The following is a 12,168-nucleotide window of genomic DNA, read 5'->3' as shown; positions in this document are numbered from 1 at the left end:
CAGGAAATCTCTGATGGAGCTGATTTCTGCTTTGTTTTCTTTTGTTTCTCCTCCCCCTGCGGTTCAGCAGCTGCTGTGTCCCGAGGTCTTCTCTTTGTGCCCCTCTGTTTATAGGGGGGGTGATAACAGAGCCTTTTCTGTAATAGCCTCAAAATACACACACAGCAAGGCCTCCTGTAATGTTTTGTTCAGTGTCATTTTGTGATGACGTTGATGAGATGCGGCAGGAACTTAAGTCTTGTTTATATCCGTTAGCCTAGGGTAAAACTGGTTTTGTTATATGTCATTTCACTTACAGTCACAGAACCTATTGCCAACACTAAGCGAGGACTCACTGTATTTGAATATCACTTAACAGCCCAGGGAGACAAGGTCTTTCAGGTGGTTAATGAGCCTCGCGTGCTCAGGGCACGGTTACCTGGCACACACAGTAATAACAGGTACTAGTTTTTAACTATTATTATGTTGTTATTACTGAATTTCATGTTAATTAATACTCTCTTGATTTTACAAATTGCTCTGAAGCGGAATGTCTCCCCTTGGAACCGTGTCCCAGCAGCTGACAGTGTTCTTCCCGACCAGTCCTGACTCATCAATGTCACGTGCACATCCTCTGGGTGGGGTGGGGTCCGTGACCTGAGGAAGTACATTACCAGTGCTCTCTGATAGGGTTTTTAAGTGTAAATGTGATTACTACCTATTTTATACTCATGTCCCTTCTTGCCACCCCAGATTCTGTCCTGGGCTTCCCAGCAGGCTTCTTTTCATGATCAAATGCCACATCCTCCAGGGATCGATCAGTGTTAGAACAGATTGGTCACTGCACAGACTACTCCAACCCCCCCCCCCCCGCCTCCATTTTAATGACACCTTGACCTCGTGGCAGCCTGGCCCACAGGACAGCAGAGGACTACCGCGGTTCTGCAGGTGGAAAGAGACAGTTGGGCCCAGCTCAGACATTTCCATTTTCACATGAGTCTCTCTTTTAAAAACTGGGACGTGGATTTGAGCGATTAGACCTGCAGCTCCTGGCCCTCTCTGTGTGACAGCAGTGGCACTTTCCTGCCTGCTGAGCGCCCTCCATTCTTTGCCTGATTGATTCTCCTAAACACGGAGGATCAGAGAAGTGTAATAATGTGTCTGTGGTTTGGGAAGCTCCACAGAGGCCCTCACCCCTCCGTGTTGCCATGGCATGTTGCCACGCCCCTAGCTAGAATTTCTCTCATTCTGCCTCATACCCGTTCACTGGTCTATATGCGTTTACCTCCTGATAGACTTTGTAAGTGATAGAAGGAAATACATGTAGTGACCTCTTATTCATGTGCACAAACACGCATGTGCCATGTGTGTGGACTGCCCGCCAGTCTGTGTGGGGAGAACAGACCAGCAGCAGGAGGGACCTTTACCCTTAAGGAGCTTGCAGTCTGGAGGACAAAACCTGCCCCACACGGTAACCCTGAGCTCCACACGGGGGACGAACAAGGGGATTCAAGGAAGGCTGCCTGGAGAAGGGGCCTTTGGGAACCGAATGTGGGAGAACTTACGTCCACTGGTACAAGGCTGTGTCTTGTACTTCGTGTCAGTCAGGTACCTGGTGACGAGTGGTGACTGTTAGTGTGGACTACACTGTAAGGTCTGCACATTCAGCCACCTGGACTCTGTCGTTTCTTTAAATCAGCATGGAGGGAAAAGATGAAAGACAGCTGGAATTGCTCGTCTCGTGCGAGCTCCTCTCTGCCCTGCGTCTGTCCCAAAGAGCCATCGTGTTGTTTCTGTGACCTCCGTCTGTAGAGGGTCCAGCCTTGCCGTCCACATGTAAGCGCCCAGTGCGGGCAGGCCCCCTGAGGGGCTTACCTGCTCACAGGCATTGCACTTTAGGAAGCCAGGGCATTTGGAATGGTCATTCTGACCTTTGTAGCTCCTCTACTCACGCAGCTGGATGATCTTTGGTGTTTTTCAGGCAAATCTGGAAAGTATTTGCTTTGCCACATGTATAAGACTTTCTTCCCTATTTGATTTTCCAAACTGTAAAATTTGGGAGCTTGACGTACACTTTTTTTTTTTTTTTTTGGTTTGTTTTAAATCTGCTGCGTCCCCACAGAAGGATAAAAATGTCCCTGGGAAGATGGCTTTGGGGGGGGGTGTCCCCTGTGGTCCCTGCCCCTGAATGGCCTGCAGCTCTTCAGGGACGCTCAGTGTCCACGGTCCAGGCCCTGGGCTGGCCTCCTTCATTATGGTGAGACAGATACCGCTGCTGGAGGAACCACAGTGGCACATGGGGTGGGGGGCTCATTTTACAATCGTTCCTTCTGGGGCCGGTGAGCAGAGCAGGTGTGCCAGGACGGCTGGCCCTTCACCTTGAACTTATGAGGGTCTTTGGCAGCTTCCCACATGGCGCCTGAGAGCAAGGCTTTCCGGGGTAAGCTTCTCTTGGTGAGTGCTCACTAAAGTCCCCAATCCGAGTCTTCCCCAGTCCCGATGACTCACGGTCTCTTAGCCTCGGCTGAGTGGCACCGGGGTGGTGACCTCGAATCCTCCCAGTGACACTGTAGAGGTGACCACGGGTCCTCCTCAAACCTTCTTGCTGTGTCGGTCATCTGGACTTGCGTCCCCTCGCTGTTTTGCACCACTTCTTAGCTGGTGAAGTGTCGTCTCTGCACTATAACAGACCCCCCCACAGCGGCAGCCTCCTTTGCTCATTTCTTTACGTGTTCTAGAAAAATATATTAATTTTTAATAGAAATAGAAGTTTTAGGTTAAAACATTTAAGAATCCTTTGATTTGGGGATTTGATATGTAAAAGTTTTCTTTTCAAAACCATTTCCTGAACAGTCTTATTTGTCTTTGGAGTTCTTACAAAATCGGAGTCGCTAGTGCCTCCAGGCGTTTTTAAGTTCAGACCTTACATACGTGAGAGCTGCCTGTGGCCCAGGGCCCACCCCAGGAAAGCCGCTTGATCGCAGGCCGCTGGAGGGCGGCAGGAAGGGAGGGCCGTGAAGGACTCTGCTGGCCGTCTGTGAGTCATGCTCGCTGGCTCCCCAGCCTTTCCTTCAGCATCTTAGAGGCCTGGGGAGCATTTTCTACCACTTAGGTTGGGACTGGGCCCCATGGGCTTTCTCCCTCCCTTGGAGCCGGGCCGCACAGCAGAACTGGGCCAGGTTTAACACTTACGGGGGTTCTAAAAGACGCACCCCGTAAGATATAACTACTTTTTTTTTTTCTATTCTTGAGTCTTTCATGTCTTAAAGGACATGGTAACAACATTTAAAGAACATTTTGGGAAAAAGAGAGGTCTCCGGTAACACTGCCCAGACCCTGGGGCTATTTTCATTTCCTCGTCCTGTGTTGCTTAATAACATGAACAACTGGAACACATGCCATTGCCACTTGCTGTGTGTCAGGCCTGCGCTCAGTCTGCTGTCACTGCCTCTGGGCTCCTGCTGCACGGAAGCCAGCGAGGGGCCTGAGACTCAGTGACTTGCCGCAGGCCCCACCTCCCCTCCCCGTGCTGTCCCTGCAACGCATTCTCAGACCACAGCTGTCTGACTTCAAATCCTGCGCCTTTCGCTGCGACCCGGCCCATCTGGTCTCTGCCATTTTCATGTGTCACTGCGCCATCATTTTTCACGTTCCTCCATGGACCAGTTTAGTGAGCATTTAGTGTGTTAGATACCGATACTGTGTGTGCTTCTAGTGTCTTCGCTTTGACTGTTTCATTGAATACTCACAGGAAACCTGTGAAGCATCTACTGTAATTACCCCAATTGTCCTGAGGAGGAAAACAGGGCTGATGCATTAAGAGATTTGCCCAAAGATACACAGCGCTGAGAAGTGTCCTTTTAAATGGCCGTATAATGTGCCTCCATTGGAGTATGCACCATAGTTCATTCCCCGCAGGGAGCTCTTTAGCAGTTTAGAGTTAGGATTCGGGTCTGGGTTTATAACAAAGGTCAAAATGACAAGGATGAAGTGGTTCCTTTTGCGTTTGTATTTATATCAGTGAGGAATGAATGAGCTGTTTCATTCTCTGACAGCTTCCCAGCTGGTAAGGCAAGGGGTGGGATCAGTATTTAAGGACGAGATGGAAGGGAAGGGATGTGCGCCCGAGCCCCTTAGTCTCCTTACTGGCTGAGCAGGGCCAGACCCAGCCTTTCATGTGGTGACCTCTGACCCGGGGCTGAACACCGCAGCCCCACACTGCCCGAGGCTGTACCAGTTCGGCCCCACTTCCAGGAGCCTTTGGGAAATGTCCAAGCCTGGAGCAGACCCCAGCGTGGCAGCTTTAGGGTGAGAATGTTCTTTAAAAACAGCTTACCTGAGATATGATTCACATACCCTACAACTAACCCGTCTGCATCGTTCGAGCCAGTGGTTTTTAGACTATTCTTGGAGTTGTGCAGTCACCACAGTCGATTGGAGACCGTGCGTCACCCCCGAAAGAAACCCCGCACCCGTCGGCGCTCAGTGGGTCTGCACCCCCCAGCCGCCCCCTCCCCGCCAGCCCCAGCCCATACAACCACCAACGACTTTCTGCCTAGAAATCAGGCCGAGAACTCCGTAGAGAGCTGACGGGATGGCCTTCTGAGGGCCCCGCTTGTGCCTCCCGGTGCAGGGCGGCCCCCAGCGTATGCACTCTGCCCGCCACACAGGGATTCTACGGTGAAGGCAGGTGCGTGGCTGGGGTTAGGGCGAATATGGAGCACCTTCAAGAGAACAGCTGCAATTGCAAAACATGTTCATTAAAACTGCAGCGAGGGCCCCAAACCAGAATGAAAGTCTTACAGGGAGAATAATTGGCAAAGGCTGCCGGCACCCTGGGGAGACACCTATTCAAAATTAAGTAGCTTCCTGGCGTTTTCTCCTCCTCCTAGGTAGGAGAAAGCCTGCCTCAGGATAATTTTGGAAGAGTGAGTCAGGAGACGCTTTTGAAATAGCTATTGCAATAAATAATATGACAACGTTCATTGTTGAGCCTTAATTGGAAAATTACTGTTATATAGTAGTAGGAACTGGTCCCGCTAGTACCCGTGATTGGTGGTATTGGATTTTCCTGCTGGTCTGTGCCCACAGCCCTGACCTAATGCTGCTTGATTTGACTGAAAGCTCTAACCTGTGGGCGTGTGTTATCTACGGCCTTAGTTTAGGGAACTGGAATGGACCTTAGAGAGGGTCTCTTCTGTTCAGAGCACCCCCTTTTGTCAGCTAAGACCGCAGACCCGCGAGGAGGTTCCTTCATGATAGCTGCCTGAGTGGGGAGCGCGTCCCCACGCCTCACTGCACTCACAAGTGGGGGGCTCTTAGCTAGGACTTGAAGGCAGAGGTCAGGCTAAGCCGTGCAGGGCAGGGACTAGAGACAGTCTCAGATGGCGAGCTCCCCGGCTTCTCTCCCCACGTCGCGCAAGGTCACACAGGCTGTGATGAACTGGATTTGCAGGTGCCTGGGCTGCAGCACTTCCGTCTGGATGCTGCGCGTCTTGTCTTCACCCTAAACCATTTTCTAAGATTCCCTGTCTGCCTGGTGGCCTGTGGCATAGGCTCAAAGCCACATCCTCTTTCGAGGGGCCTGGATGATAGTGGTAGGGAATGATCTCATAGTAACACAGGGACTGGAACTGTGGCCCTTTGGGCAGTTGGTAAAATGAGGCTTGTTTCGTTCATTTGCAGCAGCTGAAGGAGAGACAAATGGTAAAGAGCAATAGAAACTGTCTTTAAGTACTTGTCATTATCACTGCCTTCATGTCTAACACTGTAGCAGAGGTGTGTATGTGCGCGTACACCCCCACTGTTCATTCCGTCCTGTCGTGCAGAAGTGGAGCTCACCTTGGCCTGTCTCAGCTCACCTGTGTGGTGCCCCCAGCCAGATTCCTGGCTCCAAACTCTCCTTCCTTCTCCGGTGTGGGGACTCCTGGCCCATCCTTGGACATGAGCTGGGATGGGTGGTGGCTCCGTGACTTACCCAAAGCTGACAGGCCTTCAGGCCTGGAGAGACCATGGGCCACAGAAAGCGTCTTAGGAAAATGTGTGATGTAACTTTCTAGCCCAAATACTGATGGAGAAAAGTTCTGTTGGGTTGTGGGGAAACTGAGGAAAGTGGAAAGGACATCAGTCGTTTCACTATGCCTTACGAGAAGAAAATTGCGGAATCCTTTTGGATAGCTTTGGGTAGCCCTTTTAGCGGAACCATAGGGTGATGGGGACTGCACACTACAGCTACCCCCCCTTCTCCCGTCTCCCCAAGTCAAGACCGCAGTTTCGGAAAACAGTATCAAGATCCCTTTGTTCTGATTTTAGGTTTGGAAATATAAAGCGAGGGCCCGTAGGTCAAACTCCATCCTGCTGCTCCACGCCCACTGCCGGGCTCCACCTTTGTGACAACATGGCAGCCCCTCTGCGTGGTATCGGGAAGAATCAGTACTGGCCAGTGGAGCCAGTTTGAGTTACTGCCCTTCACTGAGACACAGGTGGCTTTCAGAGCAGGTGCATATAGTGCTGAGTCGTGTCGCGAGAAGTGGGTCTCCCTGGTGGGAAGGCGCAGGGGTGCCCGGAGGCTGGCAGGGCGCCCGTTGTCCACCTTTCCTGATCTCAGAACCTATGTGACCTATTCTTAAATCTTGTTTTTTAAATACGATTTTACTAAGAAAGAGAATTCAGATGAAGGGGGTGTTTGCCGTGTCCATGGGAGGCTGGCGGTAGACTGGCTGTTTAAACATTGCCACTGAATTTAAAAAGCGGCGGGCAGACGTGGACCAAGCAGCCTGACACTGTGAAAGGCTACAGTGCTTCTCGTGTTAAATCACTTGGCATGATCTGAACGCCTTTCTGAAACCATTAAAAGTGCGCTGAACGTGGATGTTTACGTACGGTAGTTTTTACAAAGAGCCTTTTCTAAGCAGTTGCTACAGGTACGCTGTGTCGCTCATCTCTGTGGGCAGCCTGCTTTCAAATCTGGGTTCTTGTCTTGAACTAAGTCATGCAGTTAGCAGCTGGTTGGTAATATGTCAATTCAGACTTCTGGAAGGTGTGCTGAATAAATAAGGCCTAGATTTTGTAGGTACAAGTTTCTTAGCGGTAGATGCCCTTGGGTTCACATACACACGTGATATGTGCGCTGGGTTTGTGCGTGTGCGACCATCTGCCGGCAGCAAAGGGCAGGTCTCGGCTCATAAGCCCAGAACTAATTGTGAAGCCAGCCCGTTAAACTGTGCCCCTCGTGCCATCACTCTCGAGCTCCTGGGCGTGCTGATGGGTGGCATTGCTGCTAGCTGGTCATGCACCATTTGCTCCAGATCTTCTCAGTCTTTAAACTCGCTACACAAATGGTGTTCATGGTGTCAGTTTCCCAACGAGCGCTCTCTGTGGGGCAGAGAGTCCCACAGAGTGACAGCCGTGATCACAGCAGACAGGAAGTGGCTCTGTCTGTCTGGAGCCTCTGTTGGAGATGACATCATAGGTATTTGTCTGGGGCTATTTCTGTCTCTTCTGTTCACATGCGCAGTAGAAAGAAAACTGATGTCAGTGCTCATGTCCTGACGAAAGCATAAGAAATACGATTGGAGCACGTGAACCATGGAGTGATGACGAGAGACGAGTGACGGAAGTTACTGTTCCTTGGATGGACGGGAACATTCCAGACTGACGCCTGGCTTTCTGCCCTCATTGCTTCCCGTGCCTCACACCCTGCTCTCCTCCTATTGCAGGTGCACTTTTCGGTTCCCCAGCACGGCTATCAAGATCCAGTTCACGTCGCTGTACCACCAAGAAGAGGCCCCGGCATCGCCCCTCCGGCCGCTCTACCCACAGATCTCCCCGCTGAGGATCCACATTCCGGAGCCGGACCTCCGGGGCTTGGTCAGCCCTGTCCCTTCCCCCACCGGCACCATCAGGTATGCAGCCCTGGCCCCGCCCACTAGGCGTGCTCGCCACAGGGAGCCGCTCCAAAACTGGGTCCCTGTGCTCTAGCAGTGTGTCTGACAGAGGAAAATGGCACAGATGTTCTGCGTTGTGTACAGTATTACCTATGCTTCTGGAAAATTGCATGTGAATGGAAATTTTGAAACTGTTTTGAGAGCGTCAGGGGACCTGACTCCTTAAGTGAGTCTCTGGAGACTTCTCCTGTAAAGGGAAGCGTCCTCCCCTGATTCATCACTTTGCCAGTTTGAAAGTTTGTATACGAGAGCCTTTTAAAGCAAGCACAGGCATGGTTGTTGTTGTTTTTTAAGACATCGAAAATATTTTAAAGAAATATTTTTGTATACCAGGATTTGGTGAACTTTGTTTTTCTAAACTTTGTGGAAATTCTTTGCAGAGTTTTAGAAATTAATCTAGATTTTGAAGAAAGGAAAATCCCTAAACTTTCTCATCCTTGGCATATTACAGACATGGGGGAAGGTTGCAGGGGGAAACCTGTAACCAGAGGTCCGTGTAGAGGGTGACACGTTGAGCTGTCAGCCCTCTCAGTGCCACAGGTATTTCTTGTGACAGCCATTGTCCTTCTGTCTTCTTCCCATTTTGTCATAAAGCATAGTGAAAAGACCTGTTGGAGGGTCACGATTTAATACTTTTTAAAAACAGTTTACTGCTTCACTAAGGATGTTTCAAAATGAAGCTGGCTGTCTCCCTTTCCTGCGTGTGTGACCTCAAGGGGCTGTGACCGCGAGTGCATTCGGTGCTGGAGTCTCGGTTGCTGCCGTAGCATCGGGTTGTGCATTGTCGTGCCCAGGTCAGCCCGGTGGAGAAAGCAAACCGGGTCTTACTATGGCTGTGAAAATGGCTTCGATCTCACACACCCCATGAAAGGGTCTCGGGGGTTCTTGGGCACTTCTGTGAACCCCACTCGGAAAACCCACTGCTCTAACAGCTGGAGTTTTGCAGCCCCTCCCTGTCACCAGGCACATGCCCTCGTCTTGCTCCCACCCACCCTTGGTGGCCCATGTCTCTCCCTTAGAGGTTCCCCTGTGGAGTCAAGTGCTGGTTGCTCCCTGTGTAATAACCAGGGCGTCGCCGTGCCCTTTGTTTCCTCCCGGACACGCTGGTTACACATGGGAATTGTTTGCGTTGAGTTGCTTGGAGTCGGCTTCTCCAGAGCCAGTGATGGCTGCGTCTTTGTCCTGCAGAGTGGGGACACGACAGCAGTCACAGTGGCATGGCCTAGGACACCAGTCGGGGCCTAAGTGCTGGTGCTGGGAGAGCTACCCAGGGGGCAGGTCCCTGCAGCCTCCCTGGGCCTTGTTTCCTCGTCGTGAAGCCCGCGCTCTGTTTCTCTGTGGCCAACACTCATCATTGCATCGCCGTTGTCTGTGACGATGACGATGAGTCCTAAGTGCTGAAAACCTCGTGTGTCAGTGCACACGTGACTTGACTCGGTCTCTGCAGCTTTACGAGATGGACTCTTTTCTTAAGCTCAGTTCAGATTTCTAGCAGTAGCCGTTCTAAAACCCAAAATTTAGCTTGCGATCTCATTGGTTTTTCAGACACCTAACTTGAATCTCATGTAAAACATGAGAACTCCATTTGAGTTCACGATTAAGTTGTGCTATGAAAATGCTCTTACATTTACTTATACGTGTATAACTTATACATAGGTAAAAAAAAGTTAAATGCACTAAAAGGATGTAGCCACTTTGGAAAGTAGTCTGGCAGTTCCTCCAAAGATTAAACAGAGGGTTACCACAGGAGCCGGCAGCTCACTGGTCCTAAGGTCCATGCGACTCACGTACACAGGGGTTCATCAACGTTACGCTATTCATAATGGCCACAAGTGGAAACAAGTCATGTCTGTCAGCTCATGTGGGCTGTTACAATGGAATCCTGCTCGGCCATAAAAAGTCATGAAGTACTGATACCTGCTTCAATATGGATGGTCCTTGAAAACTTGCTGAATGGAAGAAGCTAAGGCACAAAAGACCACACATTGTAGGATTTCCTCCATATGGAATGTGCAGAACAGGCACGTCTGTAGAGAAAGAAAGTGGGTGAGTGGCTGCCGGGGCTGGGGTGAGAAAAGGGCGTGACTGCTGACTGTTAGCAGGTTTCTCTGGGGTGCTGACAGTGTTCTGGAATTAGACACCTGGTGATGGTTCCACAACTCTGTGAATACACTAAAAACCACTGAGTTGTGCAATCGAAAGGGGTGCATGGTGTACCACATGAATTCTATCTCAGTGAAGCTGATAAAAACACGTACTGACACTTTATCCAGTAGCACCTTAAAGCTGCTGCAGGAACATTCGACAGTGTTTCCCGTGCTGCTGGGAGCAGCTGCTGGGAGCCGAGGGCTTGTGAGAAACATGCGCTGTGTTCTGTCGGTTGGGCAGTGAAGGGCCTTCCTTCCACATCCAGCGGAAAGCACTGGGTTGGTTATTTATTTATTTATTTATTTATTTATTTATTTACAAATTCTTTTAAGATTTTTATTGAGGAAGGGGAACAGGACTTTATTGGGTAACAGTGTGTACTTCCGGGCCTTTTTTCCAAGTCAAGTTGTTGTCCTTTCAGTCTTAGTTGTGGAGGGCGCAGCTTAGCTCCAGGTTCTATAGCCGTTGCTAGTTGCAGGGGGCACAGCCCACCATCCCTTGCGGGAGTCGAACCGGCAACCTTGTGGTTGAGAGGACGCACTCCAACCAACTGAGCCATCCGGGAGCTCAGTGGCAGCTCAGCTCAAGGTGCCATGTTCAATTTTAGTTGCAGGAGGCGCTCCCCACCATCCCTTACAGGAGTCGAGGAATTGAACTGGCAACCTTGTGGTTGAGAGGACGTGCTCCCACCAACTGAGCCATCTGGGAGGCAGCTCAGCTCAAGGTGCCGTGTTCAATCTTAGTTGCAGGGGGCGGAGCCCACCATCCCTTGTGGGACTCGAGGAGTTGAACCAGCAACCTTGCAGCTGAGAGCCCACTGGCCCATGTGGGAATCGAACCGGCAGCCTTCGGAGTTAGGAGCACAGAGCTCCAACCGCCTGAGCCACTGGGCCGGCCCCAGCACTGGATTATTAATAATCAGTTTGTAACCCAACCAAGTAGACACTTTTGAAGGGGAAAAATATTTGGGCTTGTACCTGGAGGGCTTCATAATGTAAATATATTTATTTCCCAGTCATATTCCAAATCAAAATAGTAACCAACTGGTTAAGATATTGAAGCAGAGCTCTGGGTATTGAAGTTGCTGCTGTGTTAGAAGGGAGGCCGTGGTTCTTAAAGGAGTTAAGGAGATATTTTTAAGAAAGCAGAATTAAGCTATTGCTCTGAGAGTCAGGCAGTGGTGTGACTGCTGAGGCAGCCGCTCAGCCTCGTTTATATTTAACTTGCTCTTGGGGCTGGAGTCGGTCAGGTGGGGGTGGCTCTGTCCCCTCTCTGTCCTTTTATTTGAGGGCTGCCCAGGAGGGACAGCTTCTTGTTTTAATTTGGTGAAATATTTGCGGAGAAAGTAATAACTTTGGGACAGGCTTTCTCACTTTTTGGCCTTTGTCACCAAAAGGGTTTCTGTTTACATCCGTTTATCTTAGTGCTGTGGAATGCAGCGGGGTGTTTTAGACGCCATTGAGGTTTTGCTGCCAAGATCCTTGTCGTTGTAGGGGAGGAGCCCGCCTATTTACAAACAGCCCTGGCCCGCCCTCTCTCTCCTCCCTGGGACCCTCCCCAAGAGACCGAGGCAGGCTGCGCCCCTCTCGCGTGGTGTGGGAGTGGAGCGGAACGGAGCGGCTTCCCAGAGAAGCTGGCCCTGGGGGAGGGCCCTGGCACCCTGGCAGCCGGGGCCCTTTCTAAGAATGCAGGCTGAGCCCAGGGCGCCCTCCCTCCTTCCGTCTGTTTTCCTAATTTGGTGTGACTGCGCCCGGCTGGCCCCATTGGCCAGCTCGGTCCCTGCAGTTCCGAGACCTTGGTTGGATTGATTTTTCTCCCTGGAACCGGGTTTCTCCTGCACCTTGCCCTGAGCCCCTGCCCTCTGCGAGATTTTGGGAGTGGCTGTACCTGTAGGAACCTTCTCCCCAGTAAACAGCCCCTACCCTGCCCTCCTGACCCGGCTGCCTGTTTTGCCTTTTTCGCTTCCCCTGCGTTACTAGGGTGTGTGCTTACCAGGATGTGTGCGTGTGTATGTGTGTGTGTTTGGGGTGTTTTTTTTCTTCTTTTTTTCCACCCTGAAGTACTCCACCCAGAAAATGAATGAACACTCTTTGAA

General features: G+C 50.9%; 1 protein-coding gene across 1 annotated transcript in view; it reads left to right on the top strand.

Moving 5' to 3' along the window:
- FOXK1 (forkhead box K1) overlaps window positions 1–12,168 on the top strand; it is a 63,840-nt gene that overhangs the window by 29,780 nt on the left and 21,892 nt on the right. The window contains exon 2 of the mRNA XM_019753637.3: window positions 7,698–7,883. Within this exon, the coding sequence (XP_019609196.3) occupies window positions 7,698–7,883 (186 nt within the window). The remainder of the gene's footprint in view (window positions 1–7,697; window positions 7,884–12,168) is intronic.

The sequence above is a fragment of the Rhinolophus sinicus genome, chromosome 5 (assembly GCF_057876585.1).
Source record: "Rhinolophus sinicus isolate RSI-liver-muscle chromosome 5, RSI-T2T, whole genome shotgun sequence".
Taxonomy (NCBI): domain Eukaryota; kingdom Metazoa; phylum Chordata; class Mammalia; order Chiroptera; family Rhinolophidae; genus Rhinolophus; species Rhinolophus sinicus.
This window is presented reverse-complemented; position numbering and strand designations above follow the sequence as displayed.